At 49.6% G+C, this 22098-nt stretch overlaps 5 protein-coding genes across 5 annotated transcripts; 1 reads left to right on the top strand and 4 right to left on the bottom strand.

Moving 5' to 3' along the window:
* Positions 1-6098: 6098 nt before the first annotated feature.
* Positions 6099-7018, bottom strand: COL26b_008328 (uncharacterized protein; the record flags this gene model as incomplete). Its single annotated transcript, XM_053181091.1, has 3 exons — positions 6099-6522; positions 6573-6685; positions 6986-7018. 3 exons carry the CDS (start codon positions 7016-7018, stop codon positions 6099-6101), a joined length of 570 nt encoding a protein of 189 aa, XP_053034973.1.
* Positions 7019-8408: 1390 nt separating this feature from the next.
* COL26b_008327 (uncharacterized protein) lies at positions 8409-10117 on the bottom strand (the record flags this gene model as incomplete). The annotated part of the gene is made up of 3 exons (XM_053181090.1): positions 8409-8668; positions 8746-8971; positions 9041-10117. The coding sequence occupies 3 exons, from the start codon at positions 10115-10117 to the stop codon at positions 8409-8411; spliced, it is 1563 nt and encodes a 520-aa protein (XP_053034972.1).
* Positions 10118-10881: 764 nt separating this feature from the next.
* On the top strand, positions 10882-12408 carry COL26b_008326 (uncharacterized protein; the record flags this gene model as incomplete). Its single annotated transcript, XM_053181089.1, has 1 exon — positions 10882-12408. One exon carries the CDS (start codon positions 10882-10884, stop codon positions 12406-12408), a length of 1527 nt encoding a protein of 508 aa, XP_053034971.1.
* Positions 12409-16399: 3991 nt separating this feature from the next.
* On the bottom strand, positions 16400-17417 carry COL26b_008325 (uncharacterized protein; the record flags this gene model as incomplete). The annotated part of the gene is made up of 2 exons (XM_053181088.1): positions 16400-16883; positions 16936-17417. The coding sequence occupies 2 exons, from the start codon at positions 17415-17417 to the stop codon at positions 16400-16402; spliced, it is 966 nt and encodes a 321-aa protein (XP_053034970.1).
* A 2978-nt stretch (positions 17418-20395) lies between these two features.
* On the bottom strand, positions 20396-20809 carry COL26b_008324 (uncharacterized protein; the record flags this gene model as incomplete). Its single annotated transcript, XM_053181087.1, has 1 exon — positions 20396-20809. The coding sequence occupies one exon, from the start codon at positions 20807-20809 to the stop codon at positions 20396-20398; it is 414 nt and encodes a 137-aa protein (XP_053034969.1).
* Between the last annotated feature and the right edge of the window lie 1289 nt (positions 20810-22098).

Raw genomic sequence — 22098 nt, 5'->3', positions numbered from 1 at the left:
TCTTATTCCTCTTGCTTGCTTACTGCCTAGCCTGTTAAGAGTCCTGCTCTCCGTCACCTCAAAGATCTATCATTTTCTCCCAGCCTTGCCAAAAGCTGCAAGTGCCCCTTGGAAGTGACAGGGATCTCATGCAGTAAGACGCCGACTTAGGAAGTGCTCTTACATATTGCGCGCAAAGCGAGCCAAACAGAAGCCCGCCAAGTTGCTTTTGATCCAACCGAGCACCGTCAATTTACCTTGCCCCATTCCTGCCGCACATTTAACTGATAGCTCAGAATTGGTGCCACGCATTTAATGCGGCTGGGTCCCGCCCAGCTTTTGGCAAGAAATCCAGCACCGCGTGGTTCGTCCGGTTGCTGTTTGAATTTGCCGCATTTCCGGAGGCATGGCAATGCACGGGCAAGAGCCGTCCTCGGCGACCGAACGTAACGTGTCTGCAATTGCGGCAAACAAGTCGGCATACTGGGACGTGAGTGAAGTGCCAGCAGAGACTGAAGGTGACTTCCCAAGGTTCACCCATCGTAAGTCAATGCCTAAAAACGCGACGAGTAATTGGCATCTCACTCACTGGTGATAGGCAAGGTCAGCGATACGTTCAGTCCAAACGAAAGCCAGATCAGCACCTGGGTAGATGCACCCAACCAAGAGACTCATGCTTCCTTTGGAGATAATGGGGTGACTGCTACGGTTAATGCATGCGGAGATCTCATGCAATTCAGCCGCTACCTGGAAGCTGGTAGTTCGGGGATCTTCTGTGCAGACCACATGAATACAAATGAGCCCTATTCCGTACAGGAAAGGGCCGAGGATCTGTTGTTCCTATCCCGGGACAAATCTCGACAGAGATGTACCTATGGACTGCGGATTCTAGATTTCAGCATGAAGAATTGTCGTCACCTGGGCTACGTCCACGATAGGTGGCCCCGGTACGAAGTCGAAGACAAGAATCTCAGGCTTACAATACAATGGATGGTTCACGAGAAGACTGTTTTGCAAGAATGCATAATCACCAATATCGGAGAAACTGATATAGACGTAACAATGGAGTTTGGGAAAGGATTACACATTCGGGATATGGACTACCTGGATCCTGTGGACAAATTCAATGACGATTGGGACGGACACGTTCCAGTTCACGGCCCAAACAACTACGGATGGATCTTGGCTCATCCTCTGAAGCCAAAAGGGACGACAGAAGAAAAGAGGCCGACCAAAGACTCATCGCCGATGCAGCTCATGCGTCTTACCTCTCGCAAGCCTACAAACGCTACCATTGACAGCTACAAGGATATGTGGGGAACTTCCGGGAATGTCAAATCACCACATGTTGACAACGATGAGAACCAAGACACGATTGCGGTCGCTATATCGGTATTCGTGGATGGTAGTGCTATTCGTTTTGAATCCCCTAACCAAAAGCCTCCCGAGAGGCTAGTGAAGACGATCAGACATGGGACCTCAATTGAGGTTGTTAGCGCCTACAAGATGGTGCGTCTCACTGGCTCTAAAGCTTCTTGGTACGAATTCATGATCCCTGCCGATGTAGCAGACGTGAGCAAGCATTTACACTCTGCATCGAAGCTATTTACGGCATTCTCACCCTGTTCGTATGAACCCAGCGGAGAAGGTCATGGACAGAAAGAGGGGGATAGAAGCAGACAGAAGATGAGAAACTGGACTGCATTGGTGCCTGGAGGCCCGCCCAGAGGCTTGCTGGAGATCAAAGACCAGTCAGTGAACCAATCGCTCAACCACATTGACTTTGTGGCTCGCCGAAAGCTTGAGCACATTTTGTCTGTTTGTGCCATTCCGTTGAGAGACCCGGAGGACGAAAAAGACATTGTGCCGGTGGCATTGACGTGTGGGGATACGTCGGGCCATCGTGTGTCTTCCGCCGCAAGTTTGTAAGAAATTTGCTCTCACCAAGCACTACTCCTTCAGTAAAGACACTATCGCTAACTCGCCGCAGTTTTGCATTCAGTTTTCTACTTGAAATAGCTAAGAGGTTGACGGCCATCGAGAACAAAGAACCGCAAGATAGGTATGATGAGCTGCGGCGCCGAATTTACTTGGTTTGTCGCGGCCACTTGATGTGGCTCGGCTTAGTTGATAAAACCGAGTCGAATTGCTTCTTAGCAAACTATTGGGTGAAAGGGAAAAAAATGCCGCGTAACGAAGAAAGACCTAGAGACGAGGAAAGCGAGTCATTCATGCCCATCGATTCCCTGACCGACACCCCATTTCAAATTATCAAGGTGTTTGGTTTTGCGAGTCAATACCAAAGCGAGAACGACTTGGAAATGGCGCGAAAGCTCATAAAGGAGGTGGCCATGCCTTGGATTATGGATCTCAACAAGTCCGACGTGCGCGTTTCCCGCGCTTGGCCACATTCGCAAGACGAAGGGTGCAATAAGTACAGACTCAGCGAACATGTATGGGTTTGGAGAGCATTAAAGTTGATTGAGGGTCACTTCCGAGACTTCCCAGAAGACAAAAGTCCAGAATTCGAAGATGAGAAAGTAGGCGGAGAAGCCTATCGTGGACAAAGCAAAGAGGGTCGAGACGTCATCACAGGTCAACATGATGAGGTTTTGACAGACGAAAACCTACTCAGAAGATTCAACTCTCGCGATGTTCAACGAGATATTCTCAGACGGTTCACAGCCGAGAACGAAATGTCGAAGAAACGAATGCTGGCAATGACTCGATCTCCCAGAGAGACGCGATTCCTATTCCATGCCAGTGATACGGCACTTTTCTATGGCACCAATAGGGATTTCTTCTTGGAGAAAGCTTCGCTCAACGAAGTATGGGAAAACACCATCGAGGCGCAGGTTCACCACAATGAGAACTCCGAAACTGGTTGGGACAACTCGATTCGCTATGCCCTAGCGGTCATGCTTGGGACCAGAGACATTAGCATAAACAAGCGGCCTCCACAAGAGCTGATCAAGTCGTCCTTGGAAGTTCTATTTGGGTCCACGGGTCCGAACGGATTATTTTACGGGCTGTTGGACAGCACAACGAAAGAACCAGCCTCATTCGGCAGAGAAAACGACCGGGATTTCTACTTTCACGCCAGCTTCGAAATCCCTTTCATTCTCCTTACTCATTGCTGGAAAATCTACTCGAAACTCAACGCGTCTGACAAACCGCCTGAGCCTCCTTCCATCCTGCAGCCGAAGACATCCACGACTCATGATCTCTTGGAAGAAGTCGTAGACTTGAATTTGATGCAACCGAAAAGACAGCCTGCACAGACCGAGACAGAGGTCGGGTCCATGGCGCCGCATAGAGCGGCCAAGCTCAAAGCATCTAAAGCGATATCTATGAAGAAAAGCATTCCCTTTAACAGTCTCATTGATCAAAGCAGTATTGTTGATCTGGATGAAGAATGGCTTTACAATTATCCCACCTTTTTTTTCACCGAAAGGCAAACCTCTGAAAAGTTCAATAAAGAGGTAGAGAAGCTCCAGGAGCTTATTGAGATGGATACCTCTGGAGCGCTTATTACTAAGGCAGCTCATGACTACACGATGCTGTTGAGTATAGCGTCGCGGCGCCAGCGGAGTCGTCCTCCAAAGAGAAGTCCTGAAGACCCTTTAGAGCTTCTGAGTAGGAGTTGGGCAGATATCCCACCCCCAAACCCGATAAATGCGCTTGAGGATAAATCGGATAATATGGCGTTTGTCGCCGATGTCATGCGGCAAAAGAACCTCCAGAAGCATGAGAGAGATGACAACATTACCTTCCGGGGAGTTAATAGTAACTACAAGCTCTGGTATCTACTATCCCTACCGCGAACAGCGTCCAAAGCCAAGAAAAGATTCATCTGGCTTCCAGCAGTCGACTATGAGAGAGCCCTTGTTTGTTTCATCACGAGCAACACAGTAGAAGAAAGGCAAGCCATCTCTCTTTTCTTTGAACGTCATTCTCAATATGAAAAACATTTTCTTGATGAGACTTCAATGGTTCTCAACACTTGGGAAAGTGAGTTTCATCTTAGTTTCTACAAACTTGTGGATGAGAACTATGAGTCTGCTGTTGGAATCCCGAAGGAAATCGTCGATGACTTTCCAGGCAGTGACCCCAGCGACCCGAAGAGACTTGTGAGAGCTTCCGTTGGGTTTCGTTTTATCGGAGATTTCTTTGACAGACACTGGACATGCCATCTGATTGAGTACATACCCGGCGGTAAACCCATTCCAACTTATTGGATCAGGGAAAAGCATGAAAGGCAGTTTCCATGGGGTGACCAAGGGCACCTCGTGCAGGATAACAATTGCTGGAGACAGAGAAAGGTCCTGGAGTTGCATCTGTTTGATAGGATCCTGGAGGAGCTTGTCGACAGCACCAAGACGATCTTCGAAACTATAAAAGGGGAACTTGGGGTGGAGCATGGCGCCATTCCATTCTCCGTTCTCAACAGCGAAGACTATTTTTCTTCCAGCGAACAATGGCAAAGATTTCAGCAGATTCTCCAGGCCTTGGATGAGGATTTATCAGACATGCGGGTCACCATTTCCAAATGGGAGACGCGTGAGAAAGACCGGGGCCAGGAGCGACCACGCTGGACACGCACAGATGAGAGGAAATATCGTCGGTATATCGGGAAGCTTGAAGGAACCACACGTCGACGCATTCGAGACCTGAATCGCTTACACGGCCAAATTCAATCACTGAAAGAAACATTAAGAAGAGGTCAGCAGCAAATTCGCGACGATCTCAACCTTCGTGGATCAGAGAATATCCGATTCTTTACCTACGTCACGGTCGTATTCCTGCCACTGGGCTTCGCGTCTAGTATTTTTGGCATGAGCGAAGAACCGCCCAGTAGTGTTATACCTCCGATGATTGTTTGTTCTGCTGTTGCGCTGCTTGTTACCGTTGTTGCGTTGGCTAATGCTAAGCGATTAAATGGAGTTGTTGAAGACATTTCGGAACAGATCAACAATTACTCTTTGTTGAAGATGGAGAGAAGCCCTTTAATTAACCGCGATCGACGGAATGAGATGAAAAAGGAAAATCTTACAAGGCAAGCCGAAGAGGCCGGCTCTGAGACTTCTGAGGGCCACTCAAAGGGCATCAATATGCAAGCAACCCGTGGAATCCGAGCTCACGAAGACGAACAATCATGGCATTTTTGGTTCTGGGTAGGATACCTTTTCGTTGAGCTGCCAGCACGCAGAGTCTTGATGGCATACTACGACCTGACGCATCCAAAAGTCACGCATTGGAGCATGTACTTCCGTTTGGTCATGGGCATACTTCTTCTGCCAATCTTCCTTGTCTCTTTCTTTCTTCAATTGGTGTTGATCAATACCTTCGATGCAGCGCGGAGTATCCTGAGTGAGTACAGCAATATTTACATGTCCCTTCATCAGACGTTGCTAACACGGAGGAGGACATTTGGAGAGGCTTGTAGAGTCAAGTCTGAGGGAAAACGAAGAGAATAAAAAGTTCGTGGACGGTCACATGGGCAGGCTTGCCTATCCTATGAAACGGTATCGACCGTACAGAAGAACCAAGGGCGACACATCCGAGACACCAACGGAACAAAAGCACACGCCACAAAGCTCATACGGAGATGGAACCTCGCACTACAGCGGGAAATAGAGTAACACCAGGGAGGTCGCATCATCAAGCATCTTATGAGGTCATCGTATCGTGTCATCTCCTTTACCGAAGTTGAAATAGGAAACTTATCACCTCAGCTAAGTATGAAGCTGGTAGCTTATTCCGGAATGTCAGCTCTTGATGTCACTGTTTCGCTCCCTTTTCCAAATAGGTTGAGTAATATACTCAATTCGGGATGGCATATTTGCGTAGGTGTCAATTTAAGCACAGCTCAAGGAAATCCCACCGGCATAGCTTGAACTGATCGAGGCTGTATCGCTAGGCTTCATTTATTGATAAACAAACATTGTCGCAACATTTAATGGATCATGCCATGATCAAGATGAACGCAGCTGGTGTATTAAGCCCACTGCAACGGGACAATGAATCCTAGTTTGAAGGCTTTCTGCCATAAACCACATGACTGATGATATACTACGTTAGCAAATGATGCGAGGTTGATGCAAGGTAAGATCTTATACTCACAACTCCATGCGAGCGTGGAAGGAGTTAGATTTCAATTCATTGCGAACCTTGGCAAGCATGACGATGCACTCATCGCGAGTCCATCCCAAGACATCGCAGAAGATTCTGAAAGTAAATGCCTCTGCGCCGTCCATCAATTGAATTAGATTGATAATTCCGAGCTCCTTGTAATGAGGGTCCTTGGGCCATGGTCCAATGGGCAGTTTGAACCGCTGATGCACGACGTCGGCGAAGCCAGCGTCCTTGACCCATCCTTCCAGATGAGGCCCGGGGCATGCGTTGCGGCCTATCTTTTCGCAAGCTTTAATAAATCCTTGTACCCATTTCATGGTCTCATGCTCTTTTGTAAGGCTGCCGTCGTCGGAGACGAAGCTCAGGTCGTAATCCTGGAACTCGACCCATCCACCCTCCTTTGTGTTCCTAGGCATGATGAGAAACAAGCATCCACTATCTCAACCGCTCATACTTACTCGTAGACCCGTTCCATCAGCTTCGGCCAGTCTGCAATGGCACCAAGCATGTACCTGCAGAAGATGAAGTCAAATCCGTTCAAGCCGAGCCAAGGGCTTTCAACGTCATCGACCTCAAAATGAACATTAGGCGGAACCCTGTATTTATGATAAACCAATGATTTCGTTTGGCAAGGTGTATAGGACAAAACCTACCAAGTTGGTTGAATAGCACTCAGATCATTCCCGGTGATCTACCAGACCGGGCAGTCAGTTCATGTTGGAAAGAAGGTCTTGGAACATAGGTCTCGGCTGAGGTATATGTAGTGCTGACCTTGGCATTGGGGAATATTTCTGCTGCTTCAATAGCCCCTAGGAAAACGTAAGACATTCATTGCGCGTAAAAACAATTTCAACGTGGGTGATAAACTTACAGATACCGGTGCCTGTTCCAATATCGAGGACATTGTGAACTTTCTCAGCATCGATCGGAGCCAGAAAGAGCTTATTTCCAATTGCTTTTGTCATGAGCATATGATTGAAGTCGAGCCGATCCATTTCTTGCTACGGGAGGCCGCCATTAGCGAAATTCGCCACCCGATTCTCGAGCAAGTACCTCGTCATTGGGGCCATAATAAGCTACTGAAGTTAGCCAAGTATTCATATAGCAAGGCGCTTTTGGTGGTTGAAAAAGCTTCTCCAAGATCAAGAACATACCTCCAGCTCGAAAAGCATGGTAACGTCTACCATTCTCTGTAGGGTAGTCGACCACACTGGAAGTCAGAGAGGCGGTGTATGAAGAACTATCGTAACATTAATTAAAGTCTTCAGAAAAGACACTTGCATCTCCTAACATTCTATCTTCAATAGTGGAGTCGTTGTCTGGGATCTGAATAAACATCAAGTCAGTAGAGTACGATAAAACTGACGTGGATGAATAATTACCGCATCGTCGACTTCAATGGCAGCTGCGAGGACCTCTTCACGAGTAGAACCTGGGGAAAGTCCACCCGCTGGTGATGCAGTCTTAGACCGATTCGGGGAGGCGCTCTTTGATTTGTCTCCTGTGGACGTCGCCTTGGGACTACTTGTTGCGTCCGCCATCTGGTCAATGAATGTTGATGGATTTGGGAAGATGTGGTTGCGAAATGGCCTCGAAGTCGCCAAGCGGTCAGAACGCGGGGCAGGAGCCAACTTGTACCTCAGTAAGCGGCCCGGGAGTCTGACATTCTCGCCCGCTGCTTTTGCTTCTGCAGCTTTGTTGGTATGGATGGACAGGGGATACTGAAGACAGTCCACATCTCGTTACATTGAGTTTCGCTCATCCCCCGACGTGCAGACTTCAACCCGAGGTAGCCAATGAACAGTCTCGCCTGGCTCCAATTGCAGTTTCTCCAATTCGAGACCCTGCTTTGCTGTCCTTATGGAACCAATGACCTCTACCCGCTTCCTGTCCCCGGGCCGTCCCTGGCCTGTCTCCAAGGGTGCAGCACGACATGGGGTACGAGTCAGCTCGGTGAACATCTGATGCCCCAAGATAGGAACAGACACCGTGTCTGAGCACCAACCAGAGGGAAGAATATGGCGTCCCCTCCTACATTGCGACATGAGCTGCAGAACCTAGACACCGGGTGTCTCCGTTGAAGAGCGGACAGCTGGTGCAGCGTGGATTTTGAACGATTCAATGCGATCAAGACACCGCACAGCTCTGCGCGCTTTACTAACACATACACATTGAGACAACTTCTGGATTCATCTTTTGTACCACTTTTTTCTGTATGATTATCCAACGTTCTGAAAGAACTTTTCATCATATATAACTCCAAAGGTGGTCTTTTCTCTCGCATGCTTCGACCCTCATGCATGGGCGTCTAAAACAAGGGCCCAGTCTTGATGGCCGTCTTCAACAGGCAACTCGAAGCGACGAACTCCCGTTCCGGTGCACTGCTCGTAGTCAAACTTCGTATACTCGCCAGACACGGGGCTGAACCAGCTCGCAGTCACATTACACCCTGTAAGACTGCCGGTGTCGATGTTGATGGTAGAGTTTGGAGAGTACACCATCAGCCACGATCCTTTGCTGTCGCGAGTGGCTGCGATCCGGGCGTCAGATATCCCTGCAGAATATTTAGTAACCATGCAAACTTCCTTATCGCGAGACTTTGTCGCGCTATTAGGGTACTTGGAGACGAACCAGCGTTGCCGACGATGATATCCTGAGCTGGAATCCTGTCAAGATATGTCTCCTGGCCACGGTCAAGAATAGCCTTCTTAACCCACTGAACCTCAGCTGAGCCAGGCTGCGCTATGCCTTCTGTCCAGTAGATCGGAGGTCCTCCGCCGGCGTTCGGGTAGAGTTCCGACGTCATCTGCCATACCGAGTTCGATCCGTACGTCAGACCAGCCATGCCGGCGAAAGCCTGCGCCCACTCATGGTCAGTCCACATCACATAAACTGCGCATCGTGCCTTCTTTGGAGATCAACTCACAGTCTGCCAATTTCCGATCCGGACGTCGCTGGCGTTCCAGACACTGAGGTGAGCCTTGGCATTGTTCCAGCGGCCCTCATAATGCGGCTCGTTCTCGATTGCGGGACGTTTCTTGCCAGAGGTGGTCTCGCCAACGGCATACATCAGCTCGGCTGGCTCCCATCCCCGGCGACAAGACCACCAAGGAATCGGGGCGTTGGGAGGATAGTCCGAATGGCCAGACTGAGACGTGTCGAAACTAAGCCACGAGCTGTTCCCGAAGAAGGAACTTGACAGCGCCAGAGGACCGTCGGCGAACCATTGGTTCGTTGGGTGCATAGATACCATCGGCTGGTAAACAAGGCCGTTGTCGATAGGCTTGCGCCATTCATCCCCCAGAGCAGCCTTCTCACCATCCACGATGCCCTCCGCAAAGGCCTCATACACATCCGTGAAGTCGATCACTTCATACTCACCGGACAGCTTCGTTCCCCTAACACCACCGTAGGCGTAATCTCTCGCGATCGCAGTCTTGTTCTTCCACCACGGATTCGTATCCCCAAAGATGATCTTGGGCACGTACGGATACCGCTCCCCCACAAACTCTCCAAACAGCCTCGCAGCGGCCGCAACAAAGAACCCAGGAACGCCGGCATCGTTGTGCACGTACTTGCCCCACGCCGGGTGCAGCGCGATACGGATGCCGTACTCCTCCCACGCATGTTGCATCACCTTGTCGACGAACGCCCAGTGGTCGAGGTTTGGTCGCGTGACGTCGCCGTCGATCCAGGACGGGTTTCCGAGGCGGTCTGGCTCGGTGATGCTTTCTGGATGCGCCCCGACGGCCTGAACCACATTGAAGCCTTTGCTGTGCCGGTCTTTGAAGTATGTGTCGGTTTCTTCAAACGAGAGACGGTTGAAGAGAAACCACGCGGTGTCTGCCTGCCAGAAGAAGGGCTTGTGGTCTATGGTCTGGAAGTAGTGGCCATTTTCGGAGGCGAAGAGGGCGTACTCGGGTGGAGGGCTCCATGCTGCTGCTATGCGGAAAATAATAGCCACATACGCTGCCGATATGAGCTTTCTACTGAAGGATAGCATCTTAACTGAATGTTTGAGAGAAGATAATAAGCATTCCAAGTTCCATGCGGTGCCTAGAATATCTCTGGTCGGGCCTTGAGATTGTCACCTTTATACCTTCTTAACGGATTAGTAGGCGCTACATCAGCTTAGCCGACGACAGCATGAGATGCATCTGGAGGCGATACATCGTGGGTAAACATACCTTCTGCGGCACCTCGACAGTAGTGTAGCCGCACGCGTGCGGCGCGGCTGCGGAGGCGGGATCGGCTCAGATCTGCCTAACCCGGCGACTGGTGGAAGAATGCCCTCCGCCCCTTCACCGGCCTTCCGCGGCACGGTGGGGATGGCGGGGTCACGAAAGGTCTTGAACGAACTGGTGGGAGGGTACGTCAACATTTGCGGGGTACAACGATACTCATTGGTGACGACTAAAGGCTTTTTTAACATCAATTAGGAAATTGGAAGCGTACTTGAGCTTCGAGGGGTATCTTCGCCTCATAAGGAATGTGCTCACATATCGAGCTTCTAAGTATATGCGTTGGAATCAGGTGCGAATAAAGCGGGAATTCGAGAATCGAGATTATTCTTCATTCATACAATACAATGATCGATGTGTCTTCAAGTTTCGAGAGACTTGGCGTGGGTGGGTGAGATTTGACGAAGCTGGCTGCTGACCATGTTTGCGTCATCCTGTTCGTAAGACTGGTGCGCGTGTGGCACGTAAGTCTGGCGGAAGGCAGATTGCTTAAGAGCTTTGCTAGGCGATCGGATTGCTTAGTTCCATGTCAATAATCCGCACTCAGTTCTTCACTATCCCTACCATCGACTCAATCAACGTACCTGTCCTCTTCACTGTCGTTGTTACATCCCCGAGTAAGATGGCCTTCTTCGACACCATCGCAGACCTGTTTGCAAACCAGACAACTCCGCCGTCGGCCCCGGAGCATTTCTTGGCATCTTTGGGCATTCCTTCTGTCTCCATCGCCGTCCTAGACAAAGGTGATATCGAGGCGAGATGTTTTTCTACTGTTGGCAATGACGAGGAAACTCGTTTTCAGGCGGCGAGCATCTCGAAGCCCACGGCTGCCACTGCAGTCATGTGGCTTGTCAGTCAGGGGAAGCTTTCACTGGACGACAAATTGCTACACCACCTTCCGGAAGAGCTCTTTAAGAACCTCGGGCCGCCCGCGATCCTCAAACAAATAACTCTCCGCCATCTTCTCACCCACACGGCCGGGTTCCGAACTTCGGCCTATACGGGTTATGCGAACAACATGCCTTCGGCCCTAGACACGTTGCTCGACAGGAATGGTGGGCATAACATTGCCGAAGGGCTGACCCTGCTGCCGGGGATGAAGCACGCATACTGCGGGGGCAACTTCGCCATGCTTCAGCTTATACTGGAGAAGATGTTTGACAAGCCCTTCCAGGACCTTGTGAGAGAGCTTGTCTTTGAGCCCCTCGGAATGTCTCACTCAAGCTATGACATGCCTGAGCATGACGACAAGGGGAACTATGCACGTTCTTGGTGGACTGGCAATGAGCCGCATGATACCCCATGGCATCACCATCCCGAGTTCGCATCAGGTGGAGTCTGGACGACGCCAACGGATCTGTTGAAGCTTATCAGAGGCATCCAGCAATCCTTGAGGGCAGACATCCCCGAGAACGACACATTTCTCCCACAGGATATTGCTAAGGAGATGTTGACCCAGGTACAACAGGGCATTGCCATCTCATGGTTCGTGTCGAGGCACAAGAGCAACGTCTTTGGCCACTTTGGTGGCAACTCGCCCTGCTTCAGATGCTACGTGGTTGGCTTTGCCAACACAACTGGAGACGTCGATGAGAAAGACTTGGAAGCAGATTGCGGTATTGCTGTTATGACCAACGGATGGGAAGGAACTGATGTTTGCTGCCGCGTGGTTCACGCAGTATCATATGCCAAAGTATGGCCTTACATGGGCACGTTGGAGCATCTTCAGGAAGTATCCATTCCTTTCAGAGACATCAACAAACAGATTGATACAAGATGGGAGGATTGGATTGGCGAGTGGTCATCTGGGTGGAGGCTGGAGAAGGGAGACGACGAAGATCCGCGAGCGAGTTTCAGGGAGTTTGCTGGTTTGAAGCTGGTTGCCGCCGCAGTACCTGCTGAGCGTGAGAAGCAGGGAGATTCTATTGATTTGCTTGTCGATGGATTGCGCATCATGCTGAGACTCCATTATGTGGACGCTGAGCCGGTCATCAGCCTCTGGAGCGGCCTCATCTTTCAAACCGAGACTCTTAGAAAGACGTCGTATCTGTAGGTAGTAATTGCAGTTCTTGTGGCGCTCTTGTGGCGCTCTTGTGGCGTTGCCGTAACCTTCCTGTACTCGCCTAGGCTCTCGTGGCTCTGCTCAGTTTCCCTTCTACTTCAACCTTGACAGATCTAGGGTTACTAAAATGACTTCTACATATCAAGGTTTTGATGAACAAGTTGATTCCTGTCCGTCTGTAGAAAAGCCTAAAGAGTCTCGGCATTCTATCAAATAAAACACCAACCCGCCTATGCAATGACGGCTGAGATTACCATGGCGAGCCACGACAACAATTCCCTTATGCATTCGGCAGCATGGTCGCCTATTCTGCAGCTTCCACCCTGTCTACTTGTCGAGATATTTGACCTCCTTCACTCCAAAGAACCGTACCAGCCGCGAGATCTATCAGCCTTCTGCAGAACGTGCAAAGTCGTTTACCATCTTGGCACGCCTTGGCTTTACCGCCGTTTCCAATACACAGGTAGCGGGAACCAGTTCAGGAATTTGAAACGCTTCTCTTCCACCCTGGAGCAGCGAGACAGTCTCCGTGTACACACCGAAAGCTTAGATCTCGCTATGCCAAGCCCTTACAATATTTTCATGGATCGGAACGACTACAGACTACCGTCAAGTGTCATTCAAGATCTGCACCATCGTGGTTTCCTCGAATGCACCAAAGCCTGGAGGTATTGTGGAGTTTTAGCTGCGTGGTTTGATATGGCCTACGACCTTATACTTTTCAAAACCCCCCTGTTGAAAAGGCTGTCATTACACTATTCTGATGAGGCCAGCGATATGGAGGACAACATGAGAGCTAATTTCAAGAGAAGGGCGCTGCTGCATTCTCACTACCATCGACGTCTATCTCAACTAGAGGAGGTGAACCTGACGCAGCCTTCGTCAGCCCGGCATGACAGTTTCAGTACCTCGTATTTATTTTTCGAATGGATGTCTTCCATGGCACCAAGTCTGAAGCGCCTGTCATTCAACGTCGGTGTTTGGGACCCAAAGGATGGGCTGCCGCAACGAGAGCTTTCCTTCCAAGCTCTAACGCATCTGAATCTTGGAAAGTCTCGCATCCCACCTGAGCCTCTGAAGTTGATTTTATTCTCATGCAAAGCGCTCGTGAGTTTCCACTTCATGCCAATAGGATGCCGCTTTACAGACTTTGACGATATTTGGCATAATGACGTGCGCACGGCGCAGCCTAATGACGTACTCGAAACTTTGAGGTCGCAACAAAAAACTCTTGAATATCTTAACCTTGTCATGGTGGGTGCAAAGCTCCCACACGGCCCAAAATCCATTCGAGAGAAAATGATCTCAATGAATGTGTTCGAGCGTCTGAGCCACCTGACTCTGGATACCTGTTGCTATCATTCAACAGACTCTTTGTCAGAACTCCTACCGCCAAATCTCAAATCCTTTCAGTTGATTGGCATGCACCGAACTATGCATGAAGAGCTGCAGGATTTAGCCGATTCTATTTCGAGGCGACGGCTTCCTCATCTTCGAAGTGTCACTCTTTATCCGTGGCCTTGCTCTGCTCTGAGTTGTACAGATATCACGAAGCTGAGTCGCATCAGGGACACTTTTCGTCGAAAAGAAGTGGTTTTCTCCTGCTCCCACGTACATACTCAGTTACAAGTTGGGGAGCTGAACAAATGGATCAGGCATGAGCTAGACCATTACCTTGCGTATCTTTCTAGTGAAGACTTGGATCATGATATAAACAATTGGCTAAATGATCACTGGGATAACTTCTGGAATGATAGGGGATGGGAGTTTGATTCTAATGATGGATAGAAGTTTTACGAACATAACTTGATGTCGAATAAGCAAAATATTTGATGATTTGAATCCCCTCTATTTTAATTTCACGCCCGGATTGAAGATTGAAGAAAAGGTTGCTATAAAGTTTCTTTCCGGCCTTTTCAGTTTCTGAACATCTCCCATCTCTGATATTCGAATTTTCGTGGATGACTCAACCCTAGGCCTCGTTACGTACTCCTGGGCGCCGCCAACAGGCTTGTTCTCGTATCCCATATTCCTCTCACGCATCCATGGATATGAGACTTACTCAAGAATCATCGGTCCTTCAGCTTTCACATCGCAAATGAAGCTCGCGGGACACCGGCAAGGCCGGGGCAGAGTCCAGAAACCAAATCAAGACAGGGTCCAAAGCTCAGCTCAACGCAAGTCTGGCAGAGGATCCCGAGGAAGTGCTCGAGGCAGAGTCAGGAGTCGCAATACCCAGCCTGAAGAAGGGTCAGACCGCCTGTCATGCTTGCCGACGGAACTTTTGTTCATGATCATGGGTTACCCAGAACGTTCGCAAAGGCTTTCAAAGGTTGCAATCTCCCTGTGTCGTGTCAGCAAAAGGTTCAACGATCTAATAACCCCCATTATGTACCGCAATTTCAGCACATTCGACATAACTGGGCAAGATAATGAGGCAATCATCAAGCCATTTCTTTTCCTTCGCGCGATTATTTCGCGATCAGACCTGGCGTGCCACGTCAAAAGCGTGTCGTTAAAGTGGAAAAGGAACTTCACAAGACGACCCATCAGGAAACCCGATCCCAAGCTGATTTGGGAGGTGTACGTCATGGCCGGGATGCCCGACTGTCAACTCAACATCCCTTGCGGTGTGGTACAAGCTAGTCCAACTGTTCTGAAAGAATTGTTTCTGTTCGCACTGATGCACATACTTTTGAGAACGGAAGATCTGGAGAAACTTGCTGTTAGTATGTCAGATCACACAAACGAAGGCTCAAAGATCTTGGCGCGGACGGACTTGGGTACTTCTTTGCAAAAGCTACGCCAAGTCTCTTGTGCGAACGACGGGGTGCTTCTCCCCTTCATATGTTCTTGGGCGCCAAACCTTCAAGAATTAGATCTCACCGACGTACTACTTCATCGAAGGACCGAACTAGGCAACCACAGACTCGTACACCTACGTCTGAGAAACATTCGACGACTAGACTTGAACTCCATGAGCACGGACAATCGTTCTTTGAGAGAACTCCTATTGTTGTGCGGGTCCCTTCTGAGCTTCAAATACGAACCCAAAACGGAAGCACTATCTGATGAGATCTTCCTATTAGGGATGCGACATTTTCCGTTTTATTCCTATGAAGAGCCGGAAACGACAGTGCCAGGGATTTTGGATGCTCTGACAGCGCACAAGTCAACTTTAGAAGAGCTCACTATACATATGGGATTTTCTCTGTCCCAGACTAATAGCCTCTCTATTCTTGCTCTCGATCTGACTGGATTCGAAAAGTTGAAGATGTTGAGTCTTGACACATCCTCATTTGAGCCAGTCAAATGGTTGAGCAACATGCTGCCAGGAAGCATCGAGAGCTTACGCCTTCTTAGAAAGGTTTCCTGGTTTCTCGACGGCTCTTCGGTTCATTTGAACAGCATGCGAGACCAGCTTCTGAGATTCACGGAACGCCATTCAAGATTCCCGTTGCTGAAGAAAGTGTCGTTTGGATCCAGACAAGGAGCAAAGCATCACGGTGTGTCTGGGATTGAGGATGACTTCGGTCGGATTGGGGTCGAATTCACAAGTTTTGAATTAGAATAGTGACAGGATGCACAGGACAAGACGCTGATCCAATTTAGAAGGCATTTGTTGTTGTACCCGAGGTCTCCGATGCGATACAATACGAATTGAATCTGGGCTAATGAAATACAGTTCCATTCACTCTGTACCCCCTGCCACCGATTGACATGCCACATTAGTTTCACTCTACCCTCCGAGTACTGAACCGGACCGAAATGTCCGGCGTGTGCGGCACTACATGATATGACTCTCCAAGATGCAAATGCAGCATTGGTATTCAGACTGGCTACTCCCAACGAGAAGGGTCGCACTTCCAATCATAACGCAGTGGCATGACCTCGGTAAAGACCCCTCTGACTACACCATAGCACCTCCCCCCTCATTTAAACAATAAAATACAAAAATTCTCGTTACTGTCTTTGAGTGCACCTAGTCCCACTGCTTGAGGAATTCTTGAGTTTCAACAAACTTCTCCCGGATGACCTCAGCATGCCTCTCGCTCCGTGGGACAAAGCGCACTCTGAAATCTTTGGTCGCATGCACGAAGCCTTCTTCGTAGAACTCATAACTCGTATCCAGCTCCCCGTCCTTCTCAATTTTGAAAGCCCAAAGCATCTGAGCGACACTTCGCCACTGAGTCCGCTCGGCCATGTGGATACCGGGGCACATGCGCCGCCCAGCGCCATAGGTGTAGTGGTCGCGCTCATCGTACGCCGGCGATGCGGCGAGCTCGGAAGCTAATTTCGAGGCCGAAGCAAGGTAACGGTCTGGATTGTATGACTCAGGGTCATCAAAGTGTTTGCTGTCGTGGTTGAGAGCGCTCGGCGGGATCATCACGACGCTGCCCTTTGGAATCAACATGCCCTTGTACCAGGCGTCTTGCTTGGCGAGATGGGGTACGCCGGTTGGAACACTTGAATAGTTTAGTCTCACGGGATGCTTATTCGGGCTTCAGGCAAACTTACACTGGTCTGATTCGCAGGGCCTCTTTGATGATGCAGTTGATATACGGCAGGTCATTGAAGTCTTCCCATTGAGGAAGACGATCGGTCCCGCATAACGCATCAAGCTCAACGCGGGCCTTTTCTTGAAATTCGGGATTCTTCGCCAGGAAGAGGATATTTGTAAGAATTTGTGTAGCCGTGGTGTCAGCCGCACCCATCTGTGTACCTCCAACAAAGTTGTTGAACTGTGTATGTGAAAGCGGCGCATCGGACTTGATGTCTTCGTTAAGCAGTCTGTCAATCAGTGATTCACGCTTGTCGCCCTTTGCACGTCTGGCTTCCACGCGATCGTACGCTTCGGTCCAAATACCGGTGATTGTCTTGTAATACTCCATTCCACGAAGCTTAGGCTTGTTCCAGCAGTCGGGGATAAGGTTCAGGATTGGGAACTGGTCAACTGGAAGGTAAGTTCCCGGCTCAACAGCCTTTGATATTGCCAACATTGCGATATAGACAGCCTTGATAAATCAGCACCGGTTCAGATGGCTAGTGGACTTGACTTACATGGGCCCAGAAGCTTTCAAAATTGTGCGCATGTTGCCCGTACAGAGTGACAGTGCCAATCGAGGCTGTGGTTCGCTGCACGTGTGTTTTGAAACTCTCTGGCTTCTCGAGCAAATCATGCAACATTTGACAGACCCTTGATTCTCCGTCAGTATAAACCTTAGTCGGGTTAAACTTGGCACCTACTCGGCCTCTTGAATGCTCTTTAAATCGCTGTCAAGATTCTTGGGCGAGTAGTACTGAGCGATGAGCTTCCTCTCGGCTCTCCACTCAGGGCCCTCATGCATGAGAGCAGGGTTTTCATCTCTTGTTGAAGCCAAAACTTGTTGGTCTCGAGGTCTATCATTGTAGAGCGCCCCCTGCTGATTCAAAAGTTCGTGGATGGCCTGTCTATCATTGAGGACGATCATAGTCGTGCGTCCGACCTTTAGTGAGTAGACTGAGCCATATTCGTCGGCCCATTCTTTGAGTCTAAGACCAGTTAGTCACCTAAAAATATGATTGATTCGACCGTTCTGACTTTGCATAGAAATTCTTCCGCGGCATCAAGTGTGCATTTCCGAGAATTGGGACGGTAGGCGGCCCGGGAGGCAGGAATTTGTCTCGACGACCAAAATTGCGGAGTCTGAACAAAATATAGATGGTCGGGATCACCCAAATTAGACGTGATGTCGCCAACCCGACGATCAATTCAGTGAAAGCCATGGTTTTTTACAGACCTCACTCAGCTGCTGTATCAATGGAATCGTAGATAAACGCTAAGAGGATGAAATTTCGGCTGGCTGTGGACGATCCTGAAAAAATATACTGGCCAGTGAGGCAGGCCACGCTATTTACACCAGGAAGCTCCATATGCCGAGGTAGCATCGCCTTGCGTATCCCCACCAACATAGTCATCGTTTGCCTGTTTAGTACAGCCGGCAGAGGCACGGCTTTCTCGTCCTGCATCATTGCCTAGCCACTGAGAATGGTGTCTTGGGTGCCTAATCAGCTTTCCGGGGTTCATCATGGTGCCATACCAGAAGTAGGCAAAAGATGCAGCGCAAACGATCCACTTTTCAGCCAGCCACTGAATCACGCATGTTAGCGCAACATGTTGGCCAACATACCTTTCCGTAGGGCTGATTGGAACCTAGAATTTCGTCACTTGTAATACGCCCTACACTGAAAGTAGATCTTCGGGGGATTTGCCGATCGATGTCCACCAGGCAGCAAACATGCTCAGCCTTCTTGGTCTCAGGGGCCAATGGAGGAAAGGCCATCTTGCACACAGCCGATTGGTTTGTTGGTTGCTGACATGAAGCCATCTTGTCGGGATCTTTATCGCCTGTGACGTTAAGTGCTTATCTGCACACCGAAGCCCCAAGGCAGTGCAATTGTGCCGCTTCCTCTGGGGGCCAATCCCCGCACAGGGATTACAATCAGCTCCTTCTGCCTAGTCCAAGTCATTTCACACGATGCGACTCGGCGAGCTCGGAGGAAGATGACGCCGAAAGTTGGCACGATGAGATCTTTCTCGCTGATGTCAGCCCGCCATATAAATCGTACCATATCTCTGTGGCTGTTATTACTTGAATGTCGCGAGTCTTGAATCGCTTACTGGAGATGGGTCCCGGATCAATTGAAAATGAATTTCCTGCCTATCTTTGACTAGGTAATATAGAGCGCGGAGATTCTGCTGAATTTCTCAGAAGCATGAGAGCAACAAGAGACCAGTGATCAATGCCTCAAATATCTTGGCGCGTGCCTGAGAGTTATTTTGAGACTTTCTGATGCGACTCTTCGCTAGGTTCATGTCCATTCGAATGAGAAGCTGGTGGCGGAGCATCCCGCCGTAACCCCTGAAATTGTCCACCAAGGCATTCAGATCGCCTTCACGTGAGGTGTGATCGCGCCAGCTCTCGTCTCTTCAGATACGGCTTCATCTATGATCGACATGAATAAGAAAAAATACACGCGCGCCTGGAAATGCGACCCTAGAATGGGAAGCTGATAACCAAATCTAAACTTGTGTTAGACTAGATTGATGGTCTGGAAAGTATCTACAGCGTCTTCTGGGTACTGGGTTCAATAGAAGAACTCTGGCTATTCGTTCAGATGAGGGCTCGGAGTTAGCCCTCGGGGTTTTTAACGATTCATGTTCAAATAGAGGACATGCGACGCCTGACATTTGGGACTTGGGACATGACAGCACAATTATTGCTCCATGTGAAAGCTTCTGGCAAGTTGCATTACCCTTGTCGTTCATGTTGGCCTCGAAATTTCCGTTGCCGTCGGGGATGACGCGGGAACAAGCTTTTTGCAACTGGATTCTAATCAAAGCGGCAATTTTGTAAGTGCGGACGGAATTGCCCAAAACGCCGGTCTACCCGCGACGGCGACGGCATCACCAAGTTGCGCCGAATTTGCCAGAGGTACTGAGCTTCATGATCTTGCATCTCACACTCGAAATGATGGCGAGGTTACTCAACCCTTCATAATAACATTGCCAATAACACGAGCCTTAGTAGCTTCTCGCTGTCAGCAACCTGACTCAGTGTCACGTTGAAGAAAGCAACTACAGTGACAGAGAGAAAAGGGAAGGCCCTCTGCATGGAGCATCAAGCACTTCAACTTCGAGTCTGTTCATCAACTCCCTTGGATGGCTGATTCGCGTGGAGAACAACAGGTAGAAATATTTGTTAAAGATCGTTAATGCTTTGAATTGAGAGAGTCGATGTCCGACCCTGTTGCTCTTCTCCGAGTTGTAACTAATTGCGCAACTTCCTTCATGGTCATTCCACCGCAACCTTCTTCCACGTTCTGCATGTAAAACTGTCTTCCTCTGAGCGCCTTTAAGACGCGCACTAGCTATTCGCGCCTTATCTAAACTCCAACATCTCTCACAACCACCAACTACAGTCGACCAGTGGTTGTCTTAGCCGCCAACGATAACACCACCACCGACAATGACCGTGCGGCCACCGCCACCGCCAGTGCTACCGCCACCTCCTCCTCCTGTGTTGCCGCAATCTTGACGCTTTCCAAATCCTCCAGATTCGATTTCCAGTGGAAGGAGGACGTTTTGGCGCTCAACTGGGTCGGAGCTGTCGAAGAGATCTACGTGCATGGGGTCGATGACGGTGCCGACAGGAATGTTTTGGTCGTCACTGGCGAACATGAAGAATGTGTTTTCAGGTTGTTTGCCATCGCAGTTCTTAAAGTCTACGACTTTGTTGTCCAGGCCGGCGCAGTAGTTCTTGTAGGTCTCGGCGCCCTCAGCCATGCGGGCGAGGAAGAAGGCGGTCGCCATGACTCGCAAGCCCGGCAAAGGAATGTGTTCTCTCGTCATGATTGCGAGAAGGAAAACAAAAGAGTGTGGTTGGTAAGGACCGTGTTTGATAACAGTAGAGAATGGATGTTGGTCGTCCAAACAAAGACACCTGCAAGATATTTCGTGGGCAAAGTCCACATTTATGTTCTTGAAGTCCAATGCACCCTGGGGGCCTTGTGTTCCCGCCGCCTTGCGAGGCCCTCGGGAACGCCTGACTCGATGTGTTATTTCTCTGTCGATCACGCATATCCCTCATGTTAAGCACCTATTAAGCACCTATTAATAAGGTTCTGCAGATACCTCAATTATATTATCCACGCGACTCACGCACGGAACCTTCGGGGGCAGTGTTTAATAGAAGTGCAATTCCACGTTTCTTGGCATTCTAGATCTTGGTCGAAAGAAGCTCACTCGTTACTCTTCCCCATGGGACGAACTTTCGGTCTCTCCTGACATAAATACTTAGACTTAAAGTGACCCGGGCGGAGACCACATTTCTGGGCAACTTCCACGCTCTTTTTCAGACACTTCACCAGCCCTCAACCACACTCGCTCTAACTGTCCTTACTGCGCTACAATCTCTTCAATGTGAGTCATCAGCCACCATTCCCACGTGAGCAAGAACCTTGATTGCTAACATGACGCCAGATGCACTTTTCTTCCTTCATCTCTGCAGCGGCGCTATTCGTCTCGGCTCACGCCGGTGGCTTATGCGCAGACACGACGGTCACGGGAGACGCCATTACAGGATTCCGATTCTCTACTGGCTACTGCCCAGGTGGCTGGCAGTGGTACTCTCGTGACAAAGGCACCACCATCACACTCAACCCGGATTGCCAGATGCGCCAGGCGTGGCCCAACCCGCAGGCCGTCACGGCCGTGTGCATCCGCAACAAGGCCGGAGAGAACAAGTGCGTCAAGGCCCCGACGGAGGCCGACCAAAACTTCTGTGGAATCCCGACCGATTGGTGCAACAATATTGAAAACATGTGGGGTTGGTAGACTAGAATACATGGGACGATAGATTTTTCTAAATTAAGACCTTCTTTCTCTTCTACTATGCAGTGCCTCGGCTCGTCAAATCTTTCCCAAATCTGTGCTTCTGTGACATGTTCCTGGAAGCTTAAAAAAGAAGCTTTAAATATATGAAGTCATCCTTGCTGTAGGGCAGGCCTTCTTCCCTCTGCGCAATGCGCCAAGACCCTAACGGTGTTACCGGCAGGCCTTCAAACTTCTCAGGCTGACCTTTAAACTCAAAATTGAGCGCCCAGAGATCGGCGGGGTCCGAAAACGAACTGCTATTCGCA

Source organism: Colletotrichum chrysophilum (assembly GCF_026319265.1).
Source record: "Colletotrichum chrysophilum strain AFK26 chromosome Unknown scaffold_72, whole genome shotgun sequence".
Lineage (NCBI taxonomy): Eukaryota > Fungi > Ascomycota > Sordariomycetes > Glomerellales > Glomerellaceae > Colletotrichum > Colletotrichum chrysophilum.
This window is presented reverse-complemented; position numbering and strand designations above follow the sequence as displayed.